This window comes from Coloeus monedula (assembly GCF_965178545.1).
Source record: "Coloeus monedula genome assembly, chromosome: 4".
NCBI lineage: Eukaryota > Metazoa > Chordata > Aves > Passeriformes > Corvidae > Coloeus > Coloeus monedula.
Window position 1 is genome coordinate 3,116,746 of NC_138784.1, and position 25,702 is coordinate 3,142,447.

Below are 25,702 nucleotides of genomic sequence, written 5' to 3' on the forward strand. Positions count from 1 at the left end.
TTTCAGCTTCTCCTCCCCTTGCCCCTGTGCCCCTTCAGCCTCTTTAGCAATAGCTCGCCCTGAGCTGAACTTGTCACAGCTCATGGCTGGAGAGAAGGAGATGGATGGGAAAGGGAGCACCTGGTACTTCCCTCCAGTGACCTTCAGACCTCTTCAAATGGAGAGTCACTTTAGGCAGGGTTGTAGGGTGGTGGGAGAAAGTATGAAGGGAGGGATCTTCCACAGCAGGGGAGGGAAAAAAAAACCAAGGCATTGCAAGCAAGTGCGTTTTCCCTTGAAAGCCTTTAGCCATTTATAACATGGAATTCTCTGCTCCAAGCTCCTCCTCTTGCACCTACTGGGAGGCTCCTTTGGTAGCTAAGAATAGCCACTGTGCCGCTCTTAACTCAGCCACTCCCACTGCCAGAATGTGGGATCCCAGCAGACTTTGGCACAGGCTCTTCAATGTCCCCACATGCTTCCAGGAAGCATCTCCGCTCACACAGGGCAGCCGAAAAAGCAACAAAGTTATGGAGTTGGATCCCATGGTAACTTCCACGTGCCCTGGGCATGGCATGAAGTGCTGATGTACAAGCTGGGGCGCTGGTCAGAGTGGTGGGAAAATGCTCAGCGGGGTTTCCGTCTGCAGAGAGAGCAGCAGGGTCAGGCTGGGGAGTGGGAGGAGTAGGAAGTGACAGGGTGCTGAGGGCATGGCAAGGCCGTGGGAATCACAAGGACAGAGTGGTAACGCCAGGGAAGGACAGAGCCAGAGCAGGACAGAGGCAGAAAAGTAGAATATGGGAGGTGAGGAGATGAAGGAGCCACGGGGAACAAGGGGCACAGATGAACAGGAAGGTGCATTAGTGGAGAAGAGTGGGCTGAGCAGAACATGGAAAGGAAGTGGAGGGGCAGACAGACAGGAGAGAAGACACCCATCCCCATCTGAAAAACAGAAGTTGTACTGTTATAAGTTTTACACCTCAGGTCCTGTCTGGACACTATCCCAGCAGCTCTCAGGTGTTGTGTGTGTCAAGTCCCAACTAAATCATCACAAAATGTTTGAAGCCCAATTCTGAGTTGGTGCTCTCTCCAGTGACATTGTGGGGTAAACATACCGATTTTTCTGACCCCCTAAAAAGCCAGACGAATCTGCCCCGAGCCTCAAGATGATGATTACAGACATTGTCTAAAGGATTTGATCATTTTTTGCCATTTTAATATTCAGATCTCTTTGAGATGATTTATGGCGATCTCAGTCAAATCTCCATGGTGGCCAGTGAAAATATTCCCTTGATTTTTCCAGCGGGATTTAGTTGTGTTGAATTCAGGATTACAGATGGGTTTGGGTTGGAAGGGACCTTAAAGATCACCTAGTTCCAATCATTCTGCCATGGACAGGGACAACTTCCACCAGACCAGGTTGCTCAGAGCTCCATCCAACCTGGCCTTGAATGCTTCCAGAGACGGGGCATCCACAGTTTCTCTGGGTAACCTGTTCATATCTCACCCACCCACCCAGTAAAGAATTTTTTCCTAATATTTCATCTAAAGCTGTTCTCTTTCAGTTGAAAACCATCACCCCTTCTCCTATCACTGCATGCCCTTGAAAAAATATCCCTCTATGTCTTTATTGTAGGCCTCTTTTAGGTGTTGGAAGGTAGTCTAGAGTCTCTCTGGAGCCTTCTCCAGGCTGAACAACCCCAACTCTCCCAGCCTGTCTCCATAGCAGAGGTGCTGCAGCCCTCTGATAGTGTTGCAGTCTCATTATATTCTGTGAAATTGGGTGTTCAAAATCCATATCAGGGACTGTGCTCACATTTTCAGGATGAATTGTATCCACCCATTGCCTCTGAAGCAAGGTCTGAAAGCCTCTGATCTGAGCACTATGTATTTCAAAAAATTCCTGCTCAAAAGCCTGAGCCTGTGAGGTCCCGAGCCCTTGATTCCTGTTAGTGGTGGAGGAAACGGGTAGCACTCAACACTTGGCTGATTGCACTGACCTCTTCCTTGGGAGGCAGCTCTGCATATCAGGGCTCTGCATTTCCTCTTCAGCAGCTGATCACTGACACTCAGTGCATGGCAGACACCACCAGGCACACCTAACACTGACCAGGGAAGATGCTGATGCTGCTCTAGGTACCTGGAGTGGTACCAGCCATTGTAGCAGAAGCCTTGAATTCAGATTTCAGCAGCTGTTGCATCTTTTATTTCACCAGACTGGATGAAGGAAAATATCCCATTGCCATTAGTGCCAGAGTAATGCTGGCTGTGAGAGCTTTCTCCTCCTGGTAAGCCGGGGTAGGCACTGCTTTTCCCTCGCTTTCCTGGCTCGGTCAAGGGCGGGAGTGACGGGAAGGCAGCGGAGCTCCATCCATCCCCCACGGCACAGAGCCGAGCCTGCTGGGCTGGGCGGGCAACCAAGCGTGGGCCTGTGGAGGCATCTAGTGGCCACCTGCCCGCACTACAGAGCCCGCGCCGGGCCGGCCGCGCCCCGGGTCCCAAAGCCAGGAGCACGGACCGGGCTCCTGCCTGCCAGCCTCGGCGGAGACACAGCGCTCTCTTTTTTCCTTTCGTTTCTAGGCTCTCCCCTATGTGGCTCTTTTAATAGTGATGTTGTTCTTCATCTACGCTGTGATTGGGATGCAGGTAAGTGATACTTAAAGAGCTCAGCTGTGTCTGTCTTCTCCTACTAGAGCATGGGAACAGGCTTGCATAGTAACTAGATCCACGTGTGGTTGTGGGGGCTTACAGGAGTGTTTTCAGCCAGTAAGGTAAGATGGCAGCTAACCTTGGCTGGAAAACGTCATCTGACTCTGTACTTCCAGCAGCAGCACAACACGCTCCAGAAAAGGGCAAACAGAAAAGTACTGACCCGTTCAATGGCAGAACACAATATGCAAACAGTAAAAGGACTGTGCCTGGCCTCCACATTCTAGAAGGAATAACCACAAAGAAGATTTACTGCCTTGCTTGTTGGTTCAAAATAGTTTTTTAACTGGGCTTATGGCCATGCTGCACTGAACAAACCCAAATGTTCTCTTGCATCTCTTTCACACTGGTATAACTTCCACTGAGTTGTAAAGAGCAGATTTTCATCTACGCCCATGAAGGTAAATATGGGACCAGACCCAATGTACCAACATGCAGAGTTTCTCCAGGCAGCTGCATCAACACAACATCTTATTCAGTTTGCAAAATGCACTTGGAACCATCCTGAGCATTTACCTGTGCGAGGAACTGATGTTGCACACAGACCTTTGAAGACTGCACATCTCTGTCTGAAGATAGGCACAGTCTGTGACAGACCCAGCCTCATTTGCTGCTGTTCAAGCTAAGCTTCACTTTCCACTTTGGTGTTAAACAAAGTCCTCAGACAAGTCAGCCATCTGAGACCAGAGGCCACAGCATAGAAAGGCATGGCATAATTGCTTCCAGAGGTCTTCAAACATGGCAGGCTTCTTGGTTTCACAATGACAACAGAATTTGTAATGAAATTCATCTGACCTCTGTGACCTTGTTTTAATTTGTTTCCTGTTATTATAATCACGTGTTTTCACAGACTCCGTCTACCCTGCCACCCTGTGAAAAATAAAACTAATCTTTTATTGAATTATCACAGGTTATCTCAATAGCCCCAGTAATCACAGCTGCCATTTACTCTACTAGGCTCATACTGTAAACTTGCCAGTTTTCCTTTAATACCTAACTAATGGCCAAGATCTTACAGAATTACCTGTGCTATACAGAAGATCACTTCAGAGTATTAACCTGGTGTTATGTTGCTGTACAAAGCATTATCAGTGGCGTGCAAGCACCCATGCAGACAGGGTCTACAGTGACCAGGGTACTGCCAGGGCCAAATGCTTTATTCTGTAATTCTACTCCTTTCTTCTGTCAGCTAGTTCTGAGTTACCTATTTAACTCTTGGCTTACATTCAAGCCTCTGTTTAAATCATCTCAGCAGCCTGAAGATCATACACCTGTCTTTCACATTGATCTAGATTACTAGGTGACTTCATGCCCTCATGTCTTCCAATAAGAAAACCAACTTTTTCCATTTTCCCTGTTTGCTCAGAGCCCACAGACCTGTTATTATCACTTTTTGTCCAAAGGGCATCTCAGGCATTTTGTGTGCAGCTCTCTTGAACGTGCTGACACAAAGAGTTCCCTCACACATAGGGACACATAAGAAGGAAAATCATCCCTCGCTCCATTAAACAGCTACCATGAAAGACTGGATGTACCAGATCTGATAAAAATATCAGAATTTCCCATATAAAGGACACCTACTACTTTATGTCAGCTACTGCCATGACTTGGAGTGTAACAACATTCAAGCCTCACTACCTAATGTGCTCGAGTGGAAAAAATCCAAGTTGATGCTGATGGATGAAGCCACTCATAAGATGGCCCAGGAGGCACAGATTGGAGAGGCCATGAGGGAGGAACCTCCACTTACAGCTCCTCCCAGGTACCTAATGCCAGACACCCACAGCAGCTGCTGCCAGTACCTCATGTGTGAGGGGAAGCTGCGGGGTCCAAAGGAAGATCAGACTTGCAGCATAGGAAGCTCCTTTACCTACATTTGCAATGAAAAATATGGGCTGCCTCGGTTCAAATTGGCTCTGAGCATTGCACTGTCCTGCTGCTCCTCCTCGGCGCAGCTGGGGCTGTCAGTGCTGCCTGTGGTGTGGGGCTGCTCAGGCAAGGCAAGGCCTGTGCATCTGTGAGGAACCCCTGAGGAAAACTGCCATGTGCTGACCCTCCCTCCCGTCTGGCAAGGCCTTCCCACCACTGTCTCCCTGCTCCTCTCCACGCCACTGTTTCTCTCGGGGTGCTAATTATTTGTGACATTTCCTTGAAAAGAAGCTCGGTGTTCTCTCAGAGCTGCTCTGTTCCTGCTGCTTGTTTTGGCTACAGAGATTACAGCTCTCAGCCCCTAAGATCTCCGCCACGTTGTTATCAATGGGAAATAAATAGTCCTGACTATGCTGTGCAGAGACCTTTCTGCTCCACTAGGTTTGTTAAGCTCCCAGTCCCACTGCCTGAAAGTACCACAGATATCCAAGATTTTTTCAAAGAAGCCTGAAAATCTGTTGCACTGGGGACTTCACACTCGAGGACAAGCCCCTAAAAAGGTTTGCTGATGGTTGCAGGCTTCGTGCCGTGGCTGGATGAACTAGCTGGTGTGGCATGGGAGGAAGCTCTAGGACATCCTTGTCTGGGCAGATCTGGTCATCATCTTCATGCTGCTGCATTCTGGGAGGACCCCTGAAACACCTGCTGGTCACAAGCACAACTATAGAAGGGCAGGCATTTGGACAATTCCAGATCCGAGGCAATATACTTCACATGGTTTTGTGAAGATCCAAGGCCCCCCACAGAGATGGAAGGTCGAGGCTTTGCAGCTGCTGGCCTTTTGCTGTCATTTCTCCCTGACAAAGATAAGCAATGAAGGAAGGAGCCTTTTCTTCTCTGTTACTGATTTCTTTCAGCTGGACTCCCTTCCCATTTGAGTGCCTGTTAAAACAAGGCCCCATGCCATGCATTCAGTGTATGAATAAGGAAGGATACCTTGTTTTGACACAAGATGCCTCTTGTTGCAAAATTAGTGCTTTTCTGGTGATAAAGCACAAGCTTTATCATGGAAGCAACAACAAATATGAGAGACACACGGAAATGTTTTTTTAATAGAAGAGCAGATTCCATTAAATATCAGAGTCAGGGTGAGGCCGAGAGTTACGGGTGACAAGAGGTTTGGGGATTTTGCAGGGCTAATCTGAAAAGACCTCTGCTTTCTGCCAGGTGTTTGGTAAAATTGCGCTGAACGATACCACAGAAATCAACCGCAACAATAACTTCCAGACCTTCCCCCAGGCAGTGCTGCTGCTTTTCAGGTGGGTGTATGACAGCTCTGGATTGTGTCAGTCTGGGAGCACGATTCCTCTGCTCTCGGGCACAGCTTATCTCCTTCTACCATGTCATGTTCCTGAGGTGAGTAGTAACATGTTGTCCTTCGGCAGGGGAGCCTGGGAATTGTGTCAGATTAAGTCCATTAAGTCTCTTGTACCCCAGCAGCTCACCCTGGTAATGCTCAGTGCTGGGGAGGGAGGCAAGTGGAAGGAAGGTAGCCAGTTTTCAGTGCTCTCCAGTGTTGACATGCATCAAAAACATCTTTGGGTCAAATCAGACCAGTGTGACTTCTAGCAGAGAAAGGGACATGATGAACTCATGCTGTGGCATGGCCATGCCTAGCTCAGCTTAGCACATCATCCCACTCCAGCTGGGGCCAGGGAGGGGTGCTGAAGGGGTGGGAAGCTGGCACAAATTCAACACTGCTGTAATTCTGAAGGACATTTTTAGATGCAATCCACAGCCTTGTCACACACATCTCCATGACTGTTGTTGGAGCATAAGAGCCCTGTACCCACAGCAGGCAAAGCCAGTCAGAAATGATACACTGATGATGGCAGCAAAACCAAACAGAGGAGCAGGGTATGCCAGGGGATGTCAAAGCCATCGGCCTAACTTGCTCTTAATTGACCTCAGTGGCAAAATTCCCATTTATGTTCATGGGAGCAGGAACAGGTTGCTAATGGGCCAGTCCCTGTCACATCTGAGGTCACTGCTGTCTTCCCCTGCCCTTTGCCTCGCCCAGGTGTGCCACAGGTGAGGCCTGGCAGGAAATCATGCTGGCATGTCTCCCGGACAAGAAGTGCGACCCGGAGTCGGAGCCAGCCAACTCCACGGAAGCCGATCACTCCTGTGGCAGCAGCTTCGCCGTCTTCTATTTCATCAGCTTCTACATGCTCTGTGCCTTCCTGGTGAGTCCACCCAACCCAAAACCTTCCCTCTGTCAGACTGAGCTTCCCCAGACATGAGCAATGCACAGGAGAAGAATGATCTCAAAGAGGGGGAATGTCCCCATGGGGTCTTTCCCAGCAGCATCCCTTCAGTGACAGCACCCCTTCCCTGCCTCCCTCCAGCTCTGGGGGGATGCTCTGTTTCCAAGCCCAATCCTTTGTGCACAGCAAAGGACCCCTCTTCTGCCCTCCCTCTCAATGAGAAAACCAAATTAGTGTGTTGTGGGCTGTGCTGAGGCTAGCAACGCCTCAGCCACACTTCCCACCTTCCCTCCTACGTTCCTTCTGGCTGCTGAGCAGGTTTTTCCTCCCCTGCCAGCAGCAATGACTGTGAGAATACACATATCCCACTTGCATCTGCTCCATGTTGGCAATGCGGCATTGCTCAGAGCGACAGCACACGCTCTGCAGCTGGCAGCAGTGCCCAAAACTCTCCCAGTGAACAGCAGCAACATTTTAAAAGTTTTAGTCTCAGGCCAGAAGAAAGGACTTTTATCTCAGCCCCACTGCCTATCGAAGATAAATCCCAGGTTCTCCCACCCCCTTCTGCCAGGCAAAGACACAGGTAAATAAAAAGCCACAACAGCAAATCTAAGAATTCAGCAAATTTGTGCCTCATCCATTTAGCAGGGAAGAGAAAAATGTAACCAGCTGAGAGTATTCCACCTCTGGGCTCTTCCCATTTAAACTGGGGGGCTGCCATGGAGGAATAACCCCAATGGCTTCCTAGTTTTTGTGAGTCCAAATCCAGACATTAAATGGAGAACCTGGTAAAATCTGCTGTTCCTTGCCTCATCCATCCCATCATCTCTGTCCTTGTTTGCAGATCATCAACCTTTTTGTAGCTGTTATAATGGATAACTTCGATTACCTGACACGGGACTGGTCCATTTTAGGACCACACCACCTGGATGAGTTTAAAAGGATCTGGGCAGAGTATGACCCTGAAGCTAAGTAAGTAACCCAGCCTGGATATCAGAGCTCCTTGGGAGAACAGGCCCATTATTTTCTGTGCTCTAGAGCCAGTGCAGTAAGTGCCATGTTCCTCCTGCAGGAACTGTTGGGGTTTGTTGGGGTTTTTTGTACAAAACTCCTAAAATAGGTATCACCACAAGGCACTGCTGGTGAATCCATAAGCCCATAGTGCAAAGACACTCACAGAAATCTCAGCATTTAGGCTGCACTCTTACCTGTCGGGCCGTTGCTTTACTTTCTGTCGGGGAGAGATACAGACTTGGTGAGGGGCAGCAGGAGACTGAGAAAAGGAGATGAGAGGGTTGGTTTATTGTTGTATTTGTTTGGGATATTGAGCTGTGACTCTTCTGCTTGACTGTGAACTCACAGCAGAGCTGCTGTGCTCAAATCTCTGGTTTTGTCATATGTCATATATGCCCATCACAACCTGTGCATTCACACGGCTGCATTACGTTGTCTGCAGGGTTATTCACAACAGCAAACTTGCAGGGATTTAAAGTTACACTAGAACAACTCACATGAGGGCTTAACTGACACTCAGTATTATATGCTCTGTTTGACACATGCTTAGGCTTGAAGTGCATTTAGATCCCTGTGGCATGACTGTACAGTTGACAATTGTAATTGCAAAGCCCCCTTCATAATGCAGAAGCATAATGCAAAAGAGATTTGGGTGTAAACTAAAAGCAGATTTCTTTAGGAGACATAGTGCCAAGATTAATCTGGGCTCAGGTTCTGCCATATGTAAGGTCGTGTCACATTACGAGAGTGATACATAAATTTAAACACTCCTTCCCATTCATGGTGACTTCCTGTGGGGGGATTTTTAATATGGATGGAGAATAAGCACAGACTTCTAATAAATACACCATTTGTTAACAAAACAGATGCTACTATTTGTGCTTGTTTGAAGGCAAGACTGCAGTGGCTGAAGCCATATAATAGATAGCCACTCAGTTCAGGTGACATCCTGTTCCTCCCTGTTCATAAATCGGAAGCTTTTTTATTCCTCTTCCCCATCCATCTCCCATGCCCCTCCTCTGACTCTGGTAGAGCCTCCCTCCATGAGAGAATTCTTCTTTCAAGATGCCATTTACCAAACTTAAGAGAAACCCAACTGCTACTGTGGAGGAAGTTCAGTACTTTGTTTTGTGCTCACTCTAGTGACAGCCCAAAGCACAAACAAGTATTAAAAGACAGTGGCTTGGGGCTATCTACGTGGGAGGTAAGCCACAAGGAAAAAACCAGACCCTTTGCACCTCTCTGCCTGCTATAGGTCTCAGACCAACAAGTAAATAAGTAGATATTTATTTTGAGCAGGTCAGCAACGGGGGGACAACCCTAAATTGTTGGTTGACGCACTAAGAAACTGCAACATTGAAAAGGTTGAGGTCAGTTCTTGCAAGTATTGACTCAAGTATGAGTGACAACTGGGATTTCTGCACAAGTAGAAGTTAAATGAGTGCTGGGCAAATCCTGCAGAAGGCACCAAATGCAAGAGGCCTGAAATAGTGCTTTAAGCTATGCCTGGGCTACAGGGAGCAGCAGCATGAGGCTGGAGAGATCTTAGTGACCCTTTTAGCTGTAGCTGCCCTCTGCAGGCAGGCCAGCAGGTCAGGCTGCAGCCCTCACTGTGCTTTCTTCTCTAGGGGCCGGATCAAACACTTGGATGTGGTGACGCTGCTGCGGCGGATCCAGCCCCCGCTGGGCTTCGGGAAGCTCTGCCCTCACCGCGTGGCTTGCAAAGTAAGGGACTCTGCAGCTCGGGGCAGGCTGGGCTCACAGCAGCTAAACCAGAGAGTCCTCAGGGAATGAAGAGAACTTTGCCTTGAAAGGCACCTTAAAGATCATCTGATTCCAGCCCCCATGCTGTGGGCAGGGCTGCCTCCCACCAGACCAGTTGTTTTACACTGAACAGCCTGCAGTGGCATTTTCTAGCTGACCCTGCCTCACTCACTGGCACATCCCAGCTGGGCACATCCCAGCTCGCTGCCCACCAGGCAGAGCCGGCAACAGCGTGTGTCTGTGTGCCAGTTTGGCCAAATTTAGAGACATATCCTCTGAGAGAAGGCAGGTCACCACCCCTCCCCCACCAGGTTCAGGAAAAATAAATTTTCTTCAAAGGAAAGTGAGAGAGATAAAAATTATGTATTTAACAAACACACAGGAGAAGGAAAATAATGCTAAATAATAAAATCTCTCGCTGTGGAGAAGAAAACTGGGAAAGTGTCAGAGTCCTCCCTTTGGTCTCCTCAGAGCTGGGGCTTGGCCCAGGGCCAGGCCTTCTGTGCCTGGTGGAAAGTCCTCCTGATGTGCTCTGATATTGAAGCAGTCCAGTGGAAAAGGGAGCAAATCTGAAATTCCAGGGAAGGAAAAAAAAAAATTCAACTCTCAGTCTCTCTCTGGAGAAAAAGAAGCTGAAAAACTGGCCAAAAACTGACCTGGGAGCAGCAAGCCGGGTGCTTCCGCCCTCCCCTGCCGCAGCTGGGAAAAAAAAGTCACTATCTCTGTGTGACCTTGAACAAGCTGCAAACTGCTTTGAAAAAGTTTTGCTCAGTGTTTCCTTCCCCCTCTCAGGCTCAGTTTAGAGGCATAGAAAGGCACAAAGTTAATTTCTGGGCATAGGGCAGCGATATGGGATACACATCATAAAGTCACCCCAAGACAGTCTGAACAACCCCTGGGCTGCCCTGTGCCTCTCTCCAGCTCCTCTGGGCTGCAGCCACCCAGTGGAGGGCTGGAGGGTCACCAGCAGGTGGGTTGTGCACTAGCCAGGGCCATCAGCCCTCTGTCTGGTTAGGAGAGCACACCTGTGCTAAACACAGCTCTCAAGCACCAAGAACACACATCTGCTTGTACTGCTAAACACCCATCTCGAGAGAGATTAGGGCAGATAGAAATAACAGGGCATTCTCATTGCGTAACTAAATCCACAAGCCACGGATATTCACATAAGAGCGACGGCAGGTCTGGAGGGCATCATGAGGAGTGAGGAGGAGCATGCTTCAGTCCATGCGTGGCAGTGTGATTGTTGTCTTTCTTCTCTTCATCCCACAGCGCCTCGTCTCCATGAATATGCCACTGAACAGTGATGGGACCGTCATGTTCAATGCCACTCTCTTTGCATTGGTCAGAACAGCACTGAGGATCAAGACAGAAGGTGAGACGTTTGCTGACTGCAAGGGTACAAAGGTAGCAGAGCGGTTCTCGTGCCAAGGTGTCCTGAGCAGGAATAAACCAACAGGGACATCTTGTGTAAAATGATCCAAATTACTCATATGCAGCACATGGGACAAAAAGCTATGTAAAGAGGTTTGGAGGAATAATATCTTCTAGGGAGAGCACAGTGTTTCCCACTACCTAGGAAGCCAGTGCTTCCTATAGTATCATCTCAAATTATTGATCATATTCTTCACAGTGATCTGAGAGTTTAAAGTTTTAGATCAATGTCTGCTCACACAGCAATTAGGAGGAGGACAAAGGGCAAAGAAGCCTCTTCTTTGTACCCTGTCTGCAGAGCTGAGCCACTTTTTGACTGCTGTTGCCACTGATCTTCCAGTCCAAGAGAGAAAAAAAGAGCTTGGACTCGAGAGTCTCATCTCACAAAAACTCCTCCTGCGCTTCCACTAGCATGAATTAACATTACATTGTAGTAACAGTGGTGCTGTAAAGACAAATGAGAAGTAAAGGGACTGATAATGGCTTTGCATAGACAGCAGGTATATTTGAGGAAAGCAGACAAGATTTGGGGCTCAGCTTGTCCTCTTTGTTGCACTCTGTCACCTGCTGTAATGAAAGCTATTGGTCCTGAGTCAAAATCTGGCTTCCTGCATTAATGAGATGCATTAAAAGAGCGTGGAGGTCTGTGATTCACAGCTAAACACCTCTGCCTCAGGAGTGGCTGCATTACATTTCAGGCATGGGGAAGCAGAGACCAGCAGAACTCTACCTTACTGTGCCAGCTGTACACAGCTGAGCCAAAAAACAGTGGCAAAACGAAAAAATTGTATTAAGGCTTTGAAAGTTGTGCTAAATAGAATTTGACTGCAGCTCAAGAGACTCTCCTGAGGAAAAGCCACCCACAATCCCTGTAAGACATCTTGTGTCTTATGAAACAGAGACCCAAAAAGGACTCAATTTTCTTGTCTTTCTGAGTCTCAAACTCTCAGAGTCATTGCCAGTGAACTCCTGGGAAACCATCTAAAGCCTCAAACTGCTTTCTCTCTTGCTCTAGCAGAATCTTTCAAGTGGTCAAAGCAGGAGTTTGGAAATAGCCCTCCTGAGTCAGATTTCTGCCTTTGATGCTGTCCATGTGTTGCATCCTCAGCAAGTTACTCAGTGTCCCTATCTTCACTGCATCCTGTTACAGGAGCTACTGCCATGCAGAGCCTTGTGCAACACCCTCAGCAGCCTTAGTGCTGGGGAGAAATAAGAAAAACTGCAGGAACAGCACCTTTAGGAGGACAAGATACTGGTTTCAGACACCTAGAGAGAGAAGAGAGGAGTTTGAATGTACATAAATCAAGAAATAAAATTGAAGGTGACCCATTTGAGAGGAAATGGATATCTAGAAGGAAAGTCACCTACCTACCCAAAGATGACTATGCATATTTAGAAGAAAGCCTCTTGCTGTGAGGGAGCTTTAGGAATGCTCTGAGCATCTCTTGGCCCAAAACTTTCCACTCCTGAAAACACTCTGATATTTGCCTCCTGAGCCTGCCATGCCAGACATTAAATTGCTCCTCTGCAGGGTCTGTGTAATTCCTGTCTCTGATGATTTTCACCCTGCAGGTAACCTGGAGCAAGCCAACGAAGAGCTGAGAGCAATAATTAAGAAAATCTGGAAGCGCACCAGTATGAAGCTGCTGGACCAGGTGGTGCCTCCTGCAGGTGGTGAGTGCAGGGTCTTGTCCCTGTCTCTGAATCTCTCTGATTTTTTCCCCCACCTGTCATGTCCTACTGCACCTCATGATCATCAGGTGGAGTATGGGGGACAGGCTTTCTTCTACAAGCTATCTGTGTTTCATCAGGCTGAGATCAGTTCTATACTAACATAAATGTCCTGTTCTTACTGCTGAGAAATCAGGGAAAGAAGAAAATGTGCATTAACTAGGAGTTAGTGCATAGTCATCCTGTGTGGCGTTCACTGACGTTCCAGGTGGCCCCATGGGCACAAAACAGCGCTTGGCAGGCGGCCAACAGGTGCAGCCAGGTCCTGAGCCTTGCTCAACCTGCTCTGAAGTCAGTGGACCATGTCTTCTAAAATTGCCAGTGGCTTTGAAGAAGGGAGGAGAGCTACCTGGAGAAAATGGTAGTGCCCATTTTGGCTGACTGACAGTTTTTATTGAGTGGGAACACAGCTGTGACCACATTTCAGGGGAGAGATGATCTTCTCTGTTCACTCACACCCATGTTTAGGCACAAAGGGACAGAATTCCAGTGCAGGGAAGAGTCAGATCAGGCCTGGGATGGCTGATTGGTCAGATGCTGTTGGTGAGCCCAGCCTGTGAATAAGTCTGACCCCAGGCTGTCACAAGACAGCCGCATGTGTTGACCCAGACTGGGAGGCTGCTGCTGTAACGACATCCTTTGTGGTTAACCAACACCAGAGACTGCAAAGGTTAGATGTACTCCCACTACAGGGTTCTCTGCCTGCAGAGCCAGTCTGCCCAAATGCCACCTGCACCTCTCCTCCTGACTATTTGCAGCAAGCTCTGGCTGTGGAGCAATCCCCTCCTTCGGCCCCGCATCCTGATGCCATGAAAAGCAGAGACGGACTGCAGTGCCCAGTGTTTCTGCGAGGCTCACGTGAGCACATACGCTGTTAAAATCAGCTGCTTATTTAATTTATTGCTTGCAGATGACGAGGTGACCGTCGGGAAGTTCTACGCCACCTTCTTGATCCAGGAGTATTTCCGGAAGTTCAAGAAACGTAAAGAGCAGGGGCTGGTGGGGAAGCCCTCCCAGCGCAATGCACTGTCCTTACAGGTGACAAGCGGGCCCCGAGTGGACAGGGGTGGTACAGTAGAGACAGGTGGCCCCACTTCCCTCTTAACCATTCTGGGGGTTGCAATGGGCTCTCCCTACTGGAAAGGAGCTCACAGACTCCTTGAATTATCACACCAATCCTTTTGGATAAATACCTGTGTACCATGGGCTCACAATCCCTTGGCTTTGGAAATGGAAGGCACAGGTGAGGTATAATCACAGTTTATCAATCTGCCAGTAATACTTGAAATTTGGGATCCTTTTAGAGAACTGGTATGAAATGTCCTACAGACATTTTCTTACTCCCACATACATTTGACCCATTCTGAGGAGTCTGCATGTTGCCAGGAGGCAAAATCACTTAAAAAGCAAAAAGCAGACCTGGATGCCAAGGCCACCTAATGGACAAGGCATCGGACTGTAAGGACTGGGACCTGTTCCCCACTGTGATACATGTTCACTCAGTAGAACACACCAGGCTGTGTGACAGAAAGAGAAAGCCCCATTGACTGTACAAGCAGTACTATTTATGTCCCTTGAGGGTACATTGAGGAAAAAGGGTGACTCTGGAGTTTCAGCAAGCTGAAAAGTGCTGTGATGTGGGCATAAACACAGAATGAGGCCTCGGTACACCCACAGCTTACCACCCTAGATGGACTCTTTGGAACAGACTACAGTCAGTGAGGGGTTTGAGGACTCTCCAGGTCAAGATGACAGAAGCTTAGTTATTAAATCCATATTTAAGCTGCTGATTAAAAAAAAGAGATTTTCAGAGGCACCAGAGTACACGGTTCAACTGGAACTGTGGCTGCTCTAGAGCTTCTGGTTGTGGATCTGAGAACTCGGAGTTGAAAGCACAACACCAAGAGCTGCTTAGTCAAGCCTGTGGATTTACATCTATGTCCTGTTGTGATGAAGCCAGGGACTAGCAACAAACATTCCTTGGTTTGTATTGCTAGGAGTTTCTCTCTCTCTAAGGTGGAAATGAAAGGACAGAATCTGTTGGTGTTCTAGGAGCTGGGGGTGCTATGCTAAGTAAAAGGGCTCCACAGTGTTTAGGGAGAAATGGCAATGCTGTTGTCTCTCCTGTGCCCACTCGGAGATATGAAGCTCTATAGTTTGCTGTTTTGCAGGCTGGTCTGCGCACACTCCACGACATAGGGCCGGAGATCCGACGAGCAATCTCTGGAGACCTGACAGCTGAAGAAGAGCTGGACAAGGCCATGAAAGAAGCTGTTTCTGCTGCCTCTGAAGATGATATCTTCCGGGTAGGTTCTGAACAAGTTTGTGAGCTGAGGCTGAGTTCAGAGTGTTACCTTCTCTTTTGTGTATTCTGCATTTCAGCTGGGCGCTCCTTGTTTTGTAGATCTTACTAGAAAACAGTGCTGGACCTAGATCCTAAGTGAAAGGTCCTAAAGTCTTGGCACAATTTTATCCCAATTCATTCTCTCTCTCTCTCAAGGGAAACTTCTCACTGGAAGATTCCCTCATGAAACCTAAATTAAAGAACAGATCAGTGCAGCCATCTTGCAATCTGCAGAGCAGCAGCCAGGCACACTTCAGTGTTTTGTTCACTCCTTTCAGTGGCACTGGTAGCATCCTTCCAAAAAGTGCACTAGAACCCAATAGAGCTCCTATGGCAAGAGAAAATTTTCTGAGCTACTTAGCTAAATCTTTTCTTTCTTATTTCATTCCTATTTTTTGTAATTGTTTCCTCTGGTAACTTTTCTTCTCCTTTGGAATTTTCCTCCTTTCTTTACAGAAAGATGCTGTCAGTCCCTCATTACTCACCATCTAAACAGTACATAACTGGCTCATTAAATTTCTCTTCATTTCTTCCCCCAGGTGATTAATAGTTTCTGGTGCTCTTCTCAAATTCCCTCTCATGTCTAAATGTTCCTTTGCAACTGCACTGGGAAAACCAGACAGCAGCTGAGCCTTGCATCCATACTGCATCCTGGACTCCCAGGACTGGTGGGAGGTGTACAGACATATATTCACCTGCCAGTCCTCTGGAATCCCAGCCTGTGTGTACCTAGTCCGTGACAGAGAAGTCCACACACTGCCTGCTGGAAGAGGGAGCACCAGTGCCACCATGCTCACTTTGCTCCTCACTTTTTTTCCCTCAAGAACAGTCTAAGCATGAAAACACCTGGGCCCTTGCACATCTCACTAACAAAGGAAAAATCCTTTCTGTTTCTCTGACAGAGAGCTGGAGGCTTGTTTGGAAACCATGTGAGCTATTACCAAAGTGACGGCAGGAGTGGCTTCCCCCAGACATTCACCACCCAGAGACCTTTGCACATCAATAAGTCTGGCAACAACCACGGAGATACCGAGTCTCCATCTCACGAGAAGCTGGTGGACTCCACCTTCACTCCCAGCAGCTACTCATCTTCAGGCTCCAATGCCAATATCAACAATGCCAACAACACTGCCCTGTGTCGCTTCCCCAGCCCGCCCAGCTACCCCAGCACTGTCAGCACAGTGGAAGGCCATGGGACCCCCTTGTCACCCACCATATGTGTGCAGGAGGCTCCTTGGAAACTCCCATCCAAAAGGTAAGTTTCGGGGCACAGAGGGAGCCAAGGGAGCAGGTGTTGGAAGGTGCATGCAAACACCAGAGCACTGCTGCCGAGCTGAAGTCACTCCCAGACATTGCCCAGCCTGCAGCCTGGATTGAGCCTTCTGGTTCTCCACCTGTGCCAAAGCCCACAGCGCAACAGATAGGCACCAATCGGCCACTGCAAAGCACCAGCACCCTTACTGACCAACACACTCGGTTTCTTCAGGCTTTATCAGGAAAGATAACCTTTGTAATTTACCTCTGTAAGATCCAAACCCTCCTTCATCACAGGGAGGTGTTTTATCAACTGGTAGCTCAAGGAGACTGCTCTTCATGTCTTAATCACCCGACAGGGAGCTTTGTTGAAGTCAGTGGTTTTTCATTCAGCAGGTCACATCCCTACAGAGGTCACCAAAGACATTCTGGGAGCAGGGAGGCAAGGTTTTCAGAAACAAAGCAAAGAAAATCCCCTTCTCTGGACAGGCTCTCTACACACAGATGACTAATACAAAAGGAATATCATTTTTCTCAGTGGGAGATTTTTTTTAATACTTTCAGAAACAGCAGGAAGGAGATGGATTTTTTTTCAGTGCAGGGAGTGAGCGGTGTGAAAAGGTAGACAAATGCTGCCCCCGGAAAGGACAGAGTAGAACAATAAGACAGAGGAACTTCAGTGGGTGCAGAATTGCCCAAGTGAAGAGTCACGTGGTTTTTCTATTTTGTGCCTTCCTGAGGGAGGCCACAGGAGCTGCACAACTTGTGTTACCATCTGCCCTCCTCCTTGCTGACTTGTGCTGGTGTGACACTGCTAACGTGGTGTTCTTTTCTCTCCTTGCTTCCCTGGGCACGTTCCTTGAATTAGGACACATTACTACGAGACCCTGGGACGGTACGTGTTCTCCATAACCCTCTAATGCTGGCTGGGTGCAACACCCACACTGTTCATCCTACTCAAACTCCAAATTCCCATTAATGCTGAACATGAGCTCTCTTTTTGGTGTCAGTAGGGCTGAAATAGAGATACTGATCACCATGACAGCTCCAGAAAATACTCCCAGCTCGGGGCAAGTAGTGGTTCGTGTTCTGGCTGTTTTCTAGATCCGGGGTTTTTTAGAGATTCTAGCTGGGCTCACACACCTACACATTCTCTGATCACAGCATAGTGAAGTACACCCTGGCATGTTCATACAAAAATTCTGTATGTTTTTGGCTACACACAGACTGTTGAGCAGGAGGAGATGCCAGGTACAGATTTTTTTCCTCTCTGCACCTTAGCAGTTTTACTTGCCTCTCATTTCAGAGGAAGGCCACTGCAGCACTGCCCTGCAGGCTTTCTTACACAATGCATACCCACACTTCTTGCAGTGGTTTTTGCTTTAACCAGATGAGGTTAATGTTGCCTCTCCAGTCCCTAAAAGATGGAAAAAAAAAAAAAAAAGCCACCCTGCTCTCTTCTGCAAATACTAGTAAGAAACTGAAATTGTTTCCAATACCTCCATGTCCATACCTCAAAGATTCAAGCTACCTCCAGATTTTACTTTACTCCTCAGAAAACACAAAGTACAAATGAAGTGAAATACGGGTGCTGAAATGGGAAACAGAGGGACAGAGGAGGCAAGCAGGGAATGAAGGGCTGGCACACCTAAGGCTTTGAACAGAGCCTATTGAATTCAGTAGAAGCACTTCTGCAGTTGAAAAAAGGGACAAAAGATGGAAAAGCCAGCAAGGAAGAGAACGTGACCAGGCGGCAGAGGCCAGAGCTGGTGCAGAGTGAGGGATTTGGGGAGGCAAAGGCCACACATCACAGAGATGAGAAGGTTACTGTGAGTGGCCAGGAGGCTTCTCTGAAATCCATAACCAAGTTTTTTGCAACAAGGGAAAAAGCTTATTGCTGAGAGCCCATCTCAGATTTTACTGTGTGTTCAGGGAGGTGTATCTTTGGAAACGTGGTCAGGGTGATGTGCACATTAATAGAGTACGGGTAGTCACAAATGACAAAATACATTTACAGTGTTGTTCAGCACTGGTTTAAGAAACTCATCCTGTGAAAGAGGACACAGACAAAGGTTGTTGCCTTGTATTTGTGAACTCTGTAGCTCTGCTCAGTCATTGATTTTTCTATGATGGCTCTTCAGCATTATAATAAACGGAGACAGATGGAGCCTGTCATTCTTGTCTTTGTAACAGGTTGTCTTTACCATCTCCATATCTTGACTTGTCTTTTTTGCTCATTAGCTCCAGTTCCAGAGACAGCCAGCTGGCAATTGTTTGCCAAGAGGAAGTGTCTCAGGATGAGACTTATGACGAAAATTTGAATGAAGACATTGAGTACTGTAGTGAACCAAGTCTGCTCTCTACCGAAATGTGAGCTTTGCAGCTTTAGTCAAGGTGTTTGGGTGGTTCTTTAATTAAGGGGGAGAGGTGGGAAGAGGTGACTTTTTCTGTAAAAGTTTCAATTTATGGGGGAAGGTCAGAAAATTTGAGTTAGACAACTCAAATATCAGAAAATAATTTTTTTTAAAAATGCAGTTCAGCCCTAGAAGTAATATTGAAAAGGGTATCTTTCACCTAGGATTCTCCTTCTCTGAATGAGACATCTGGATCTGCAGGGCCTCCCCCACATTCCCTTCTACCTCCTGATGTTCCCAGACCTCATTTTCAGAGGGTTCTCTGTCTCACAGTCTCTTGTTACTGCTCCTGGACCAGTAACAGTTTGAAGCTAGCTCGCTCTTGCATCCCTTTGCTAGCATGATCTTCCTGGCCTCCTTGCTGGAAAAGGGCTTATTCTGCCCAATATCAGCTGCTTTTCTAATTCCCTCTGCTCTCCTTCCCAGGCTCGCATACCAAGATGATGAAAACAGACAACTCACTCCACCAGAAAACAACAAAGGAGAGGACACCCGGCACTCTCCGAAGAAGGGGTTTCTGTGCTCCTCAGCACTAGGTAACCTCCCAGCAGGGCTGGGCTGGGTTTCTTCTGCCTTGGTGAAGTTCCCACATCTCCCTGCAGGAATCCCAGCCTGTGTGGGCACAGGTGTTGCTGTTTGCTGCATTCAGCTTGTGAGACCAGGAATCCCAGGGTGTGCAGACAATCCTGATCAGGCACATGGCTCTGCTGGCTTCACACTCAGTCAGCAGATGAACCTGTGGCTGTTTGGACAGTCCCTGTGATCTGTTTGATTAAGCCTGCCTGTGAATTAGGGCCGTTTATTTGAGAACTGTAGACTCTCCAAACAATCACCAGGGAGTCACCGAGTGGGTGAGCCTTGAGTCTGTGGTGTTCTGCTCTGTGTATTCAGCAAGGAGAAATGAGAGATTGTCTCCTTTCTCTGCTACCAGGAACACACTGAATGTCAGATTAAGTTAATACAACATAAATTTGCCTTCTGATCTAATTGTACCTGGAGATTTGCAAGTGCCTCACTGTCAGGTGAAACCCATGAATCACAAGGTTTTATGAAGTATCAAGAGAGTCTGTGAGAAAATGAACTCTTTTAGGTAAAACATTTTCAACCTTTTTCTGAGTATTGGTGTGGTGAAAAAGGGCATTGAAGGGAGAAACTAAAAAGAATCATGTATATAAAATACATTTTTACAGAATAACAGTGACAGACTAGGTATGTTTAAAGTGAGGCTACTGAGTCTTCACCCAAATCCTTCAGGATGCCTGAGTGTTCTAATAACATTTACTTTATTTCAAATCTTAAAATATTAGGCAATGACAACTTTATATCTATCTGTAAGGCAGTCAGCCCTTGATACTAACTACATTCCAGTGAATATTTATACATTGATGTCATACTCATTTTACTAGTTGGGTTTTTTCTCTAGAAAGAGGAAGTACTTTTAACCTGCATTGTAATATTCATTCTCTGGGTTATAACATATTTTCTCTAACCCTGAGAGAGCTTTTTCTCAACAAACCAATATTAGATACTTACTATTTTCAGAATTCTGATTTTCTTTTCTTCGTTAGAAAAATGTCAACAAAATCAAGAAGACCACAAAATATTTTAGCGTGCCATGTATTGAATCTTTAATATTGGATTTATTTGCCATTTTTCAGAACTAAAGCACTTGATCATAAACATAGTTTTCAGTAGTTTTTAATTCCTCATTGGGAGTACCTTTCTCATATTTAGAGAAGTAAAGTTTAATTTTATAGCAAGTAAAAAATGTGACCGTTTCAACAGCTCCCTCTAAAATATTTTTTTTTCCCTTCCTTCCAAATTCTGAAAATGCTTCACGTCTGTCTAAGTCACCTTCCATTCACCAGTAAATTCACCACTGATTAATTCAGTTCCACTCGACCTTGCTCTAGACGCAGTCTCGTACACTGGGGTATGTCTGGCAGCTGAGGGACACAGATCACATGCAAGCAGGGCTCCAGTGCCACCTGAGCAGTGCCTGCGTGTTGTGTACAGCCAGCACAGCTCCAGAGCCTCAGCTGCCACCATCCTGGTGAGGGCTTTGCCCCAGCCACAGAGGTCTGAGAGCACTGCCACTGCTCAGGAGGGAAATCAGCTGCATGTGTTCTAAAGGAGCAAAGTGTACAGAACCCCACCTTGCAGCTTGCTTGGAAGGTAGCGGTGATTGGTTCGTGATGCCCGAGTGCTTTCTGTAAATACATTTGCTGTGGAGAGTGTTGAGGGGAAACTGGACAGAGCCTAAAGCATGTGTGTCTTTGCTGTATGTCCAGTGGGGCTGCACTAAAAGAAACTGGAAGCAGATGACCTGTGGTGTATTATGAGTGATGAACACATTGTGTGTGGTTGCTGTTTCAGGTCGAAGAGCATCTTTTCACTTAGAGTGTTTGAAAAGACAGAAAAACCAGGGCGTGGACGTCTCGCAGAAGACAGTCCTGCCTTTGCATCTGGTCCATCATCAGGTGAGTGTTAATAACCACACAGGTGAGTGTTAATAACCACACAGCCAGCTGCAGTGCCGCCCCAGAGCATCCCAACCCACTGCTTAAAAACCATTTGGGATAGATTCTCACCCACACCAAAGGCCCAGGTTTTAGCACTCAGGACTTCTATCATTCCCAGAATGCTACAGGAATATGTCCCTTGGAGTCAGCCACAGTTATCATTTTCTGATGCCCATGAAAGAATAAAATAAAATACTAGCAAAAAGATGAAAACAACTACCCAAATTGCATGCTGCAGCACAATTACACTGGCTTTGATGGCAGTATGCACATGAATGAACTGTGCACAGTCTACTTTCATATTAATTAAAGGTAACCAGTAAGTGTAATTAACCATTTTAAAACATAAACTGATTACACATAATCAATCAGCTTCTTAAGCCCTTTGTAACTGTGTTCAGCAGCCTAGCAAATGTATGCTTGGGCACGTACCTAGATGATTAGCCAGCTGTCAGATTCCAAAGGAGAGCTGTGTCTGTTGGTTTGACAATGCCACTTTTTGTCACCATAAAAGAAACAAGTGCAGATGGCAGTGCCAGCCTTGCAAGTGTGGCATCCTGCTCTGTGCAGTCCACCCAGGCAGGGCAGAATGGCCTTGCCACCTCTTTAGGCTGCCATGAGGGCAGAAAATGCCACACAGCAGGAATGGGAGGAGTGAGAAGTCAGAGGAGTGAGAGAGGAGTGGGCTTGAGGCTCCTTGGCTTTTCTCACCTCCTCTTCCAGAGAGTTATCCTTTAATTCTTGAGCTCCAGAAAGCAGTGGTCTGCAGAGAGGTACAGCTGTGGCAGGGACAACCAGAAAATGTGTTGGAGCAGGGAGGATTGGTCAGGAAACAGCTTCCCACGTTCACCACAGCAGCAACAGCCCTCCCATGGCAGGCCAGGCAGAGGGAACACAAGCCTCCCAGCCCTCTCAGCCCACACAGCTGACAGAATCACCTCCCTCCAACCTCTACAAATAAGATGGAGCTACTTCACCCTTCCTCAACCCACCAGGCAGTCCTGGAGGGATGGGGCTCTGCCCACACAAGTGTCACTCAACCACACTGAAGGGCTACCCTGACAGAGGCATCTGGCCACCAGCTGACAACACTCAGCAATGTTCACATGCTTACAAAAATGTTAACAGTGCCTAAAATAAGACCACAGAGTGGAAAGGTTGCCTCTGCTAAGCCTAATGGATTCTGTTGCTGTGAATGCTTGAAGAGGTGTTCTCACAGAACACCTGTACATCATGATATGTAAATGTATGCAGCTGAAGCTCAAAGCAATCCCACAGAGCTTCTTTCAGCTTCCTCAGAACCTTACATTTTTGATAAAACATTTTGTATATGTTTCTGCCAACAAGCCGAAAAATTGGTTCCGTTGCCCTGCCTGACAGATCTAGGTCTCTCCTTGAAGTCCTGGCTGTTTAAGGGATGTGCTGAGGCCATCAGAGCCTGCAGGGCATGACTTATTCAGAAGAAGTTTTAAGGGCTTTCTTCCTCACTGAAATTTCAAAGGAGTCTGACATCTAATTTCTGAGAAAGCCTTGGTGAACTTTCAGGTGACTAATAATTAATTCTGTTGTTTACCTGACACTGAAGCCACCAGCACAACATAGTTATCAGTTCCCAAGGACTTCAGTGGCAGATGGACTGAGCTTCACTGAACATTAGATAGCTTAAAGTGAGCTGTCTGGTTTAAAATAGCCAGTTCAGTCCCACTGTGCTCCATGGAGAGAAGGAGCATCACCAAAAGGCAAGTTTAAGTCTTGTGTAGGTCATGTCTTTGAGGCAGCGTTTTCAGGCAGGCATTGAAGAGAAGGGAGGCTTGCCAGTGCCTCTCTGCACAGCTAGCTTAAACTAAACACAGAGCTTCCCCATAGCTGAAGCTGAGTGAGCCTAACACCAGCCTGAACACAACACAATCCACGTGCTTTTGCATTTTCTATGCGTTTATTTCATTGCTCAGCCATGAGCTGTCTGAGATGAGCTTATGACTCTGACAGTCTTGCTCATAGAACAAGGAAGCAGTCACCATCAATAAGGCATCAGATCAGCCCTGTGCAACAAGAGGCTTCCTGAGAATTTGTTATAAGAGGAGGCTGGATGACTCAAGGGTTGTGTATATGACTACAGGAAGGACTGGATGGCTGAAAGTATAATCATCAGATATTGATCCTCCCACCAACAGCAGATGCCTTAAAATCCCGTGGTGGATTTAAAGTTATTGCCAACTGCACACACATCTAAAATTCACATCTGGTATCTGTAGATATTATCAGTAGACACTTAAAACAGCAGCTGGCAGTAAAAGCCTGTGCTATGTGTGGTGTCAGTGGTGGGAAAATGAGTTGCTGTCTCCCCCACTAGAGAAGAGGTAATGTTTCTGGCAGTGCCAGCGGAATGGGGCTGCATCCCTCCTGGCAGTGCCGTGGGAATGGGGCTGCATCCCTCCTGGCAGTGCCAGGGGAATGGGGCTGCATCCCTCCTGGCAGTACCAGGGGAATGGGGCTGCATCCCTCCTGGCAGTACCAGGGGAATGGGGCTGCATCCCTCCTGGCAGTGCCAGTGGAATGGGGCTGCATCCCTCCTGGCAGTGCCAGGGAAATGGGGCTGCATCCCTCCTGGCAGTACCAGGGGAATGGGGCTGCATCCTTCCTGGCAGTGCTGTGGGAATGGGGCTGCATCCCTCCTGGCAGTGCCAGTGGAATGGGGCTGCATCCCTCCTGGCAGTGCCAGTGGAATGGGGCTGCATCCCTCCTGGCAGTGCCAGCGGAATGGGGCTGCATCCCTCCTGGCAGTGCTGTGGGAATGGGGCTGCATCCCTCCTGGCAGTGCCGTGGGAATGGGGCTGCATCCCTCCTGGCAGTGCCAGCGGAATGGGGCTGCATCCTTCCTGGCAGTGCCAGGGGAATGGGGCTGCATGCCTCCTGGCAGTGCCAGTGGAATGGGGCTGCATCCCTCCTGGCAGTGCCAGGGGAATGGGGCTGCATCCCTCCTGGCAGTGCCAGGGGAATGGGGCTGCATCCCTCCTGGCAGTACCAGGGGAATGGGGCTGCATCCCTCCTGGCAGTACCAGGGGAATGGGGCTGCATCCTTCCTGGCAGTACCAGGGGAATGGGGCTGCATGCCTCCTGGCAGTGCCAGCGGAATGGGGCTGCATCCCTCCTGGCAGTACCAGGGGAATGGGGCTGCATCCCTCCTGGCAGTGCTGTGGGAATGGGGCTGCATCCCTCCTGGCAGTGCCAGGGGAATGGGGCTGCATCCTTCCTGGCAGTACCAGGGGAATGGGGCTGCATCCTTCCTGGCAGTGCTGTGGGAATGGGGCTGCATCCCTCCTGGCAGTGCTGTGGGAATGGGGCTGCATCCCTCCTGGCAGTGCCAGGGGAATGGGGCTGCATCCCTCCTGGCAGTACCAGCGGAATGGGGCTGCATCCCTCCTGGCAGTGCCAGCGGAATGGGGCTGCATCCCTCCTGGCAGTACCAGGGGAATGGGGCTGCATCCCTCCTGGCAGTACCAGGGGAATGGGGCTGCATCCCTCCTGGCAGTGCCAGGGGAATGGGGCTGCATCCCTCCTGGCAGTACCAGGGGAATGGGGCTGCATCCCTCCTGGCAGTGCCAGGGGAATGGGGCTGCATCCCTCCTGGCAGTGCCGTGGCTCCCAGGCTGAAGAGCTGCAGTTCTGAAAGTTTCCAATCCAGTGCTTGGCACTAGCACAGGGTACAGCATTTAAAGGAAAGCTTGCAAAATGAGTTTGCAGCACACATCTAAACCCTTCAAGAAGTTGGCAGCTGTTTTCACAAGCCTCGAGACTCTCCAGACCTTTCTCGGATGGTTTCTTCAGCACCTCCTTGTTCCAGCCCTGGAAGCTCTCATTCACCTTGTCCCTCCTCTGTCCACAGGCATTAGCAGTGGCCGGCCTGAGTCCCCTGCTCCAGCGAAGCCATTCCCCCACCATGTTCTCTCGGCTGTGTGCTACGCCCCCGGCCACGCCCTGCAACCGGGGCTGGCCGCAACAGACCATCCCAACCCTGCGCCTCGACGGGGCAGAGTCCTCGGAGAAGCTCAACAGCAGCTTGCCGTCCGTCCACTGCGGCTCCCGGTACCCTGAGAGCGGCGGCAGCCCCAGAAGAGCCCGGCCGGTGTCCCTGACCGTGCCCAGCCAGACCGCAGGGAGCAGCCGGCAGCTCCACGGCAGCGCCAGCAGCCTGGTGGAAGCGGTAAGAATGCACACTCTCGAAGGACACGGTGTCCGCTAGAAACATGGCCCTCGGAAGAGCTGGGCGACAGATCCACTGCTGCCCACAGTGCCAGGAGTAGGAGAGCCCAGCTCCCAGCAGGGGTGTAGCAGCATGAATGGGAAAGGAACACAGCAGCAAAGAGGGTTGTGTTAGAGGTGTGACGGGGTTGGTGCTGC

At 48.5% G+C, this 25,702-nt stretch overlaps 1 protein-coding gene across 1 annotated transcript in view; it reads left to right on the forward strand.

Moving 5' to 3' along the window:
- CACNA1C (calcium voltage-gated channel subunit alpha1 C) overlaps window positions 1–25,702 on the forward strand; it is a gene marked incomplete at both ends in the record, with an annotated part of 458,232 nt that overhangs the window by 432,183 nt on the left and 347 nt on the right. Inside the window, 14 exons of the mRNA XM_082279808.1 lie at window positions 2,560–2,625; window positions 5,785–5,876; window positions 6,638–6,803; window positions 7,669–7,796; window positions 9,467–9,563; window positions 10,875–10,977; window positions 12,609–12,710; window positions 13,678–13,805; window positions 14,939–15,073; window positions 16,014–16,366; window positions 18,607–18,735; window positions 19,206–19,315; window positions 21,156–21,259; window positions 25,188–25,505. Of these exons, the coding sequence (XP_082135934.1) occupies window positions 2,560–2,625; window positions 5,785–5,876; window positions 6,638–6,803; window positions 7,669–7,796; window positions 9,467–9,563; window positions 10,875–10,977; window positions 12,609–12,710; window positions 13,678–13,805; window positions 14,939–15,073; window positions 16,014–16,366; window positions 18,607–18,735; window positions 19,206–19,315; window positions 21,156–21,259; window positions 25,188–25,505 (2,031 nt within the window). The remainder of the gene's footprint in view (window positions 1–2,559; window positions 2,626–5,784; window positions 5,877–6,637; window positions 6,804–7,668; window positions 7,797–9,466; window positions 9,564–10,874; window positions 10,978–12,608; window positions 12,711–13,677; window positions 13,806–14,938; window positions 15,074–16,013; window positions 16,367–18,606; window positions 18,736–19,205; window positions 19,316–21,155; window positions 21,260–25,187; window positions 25,506–25,702) is intronic.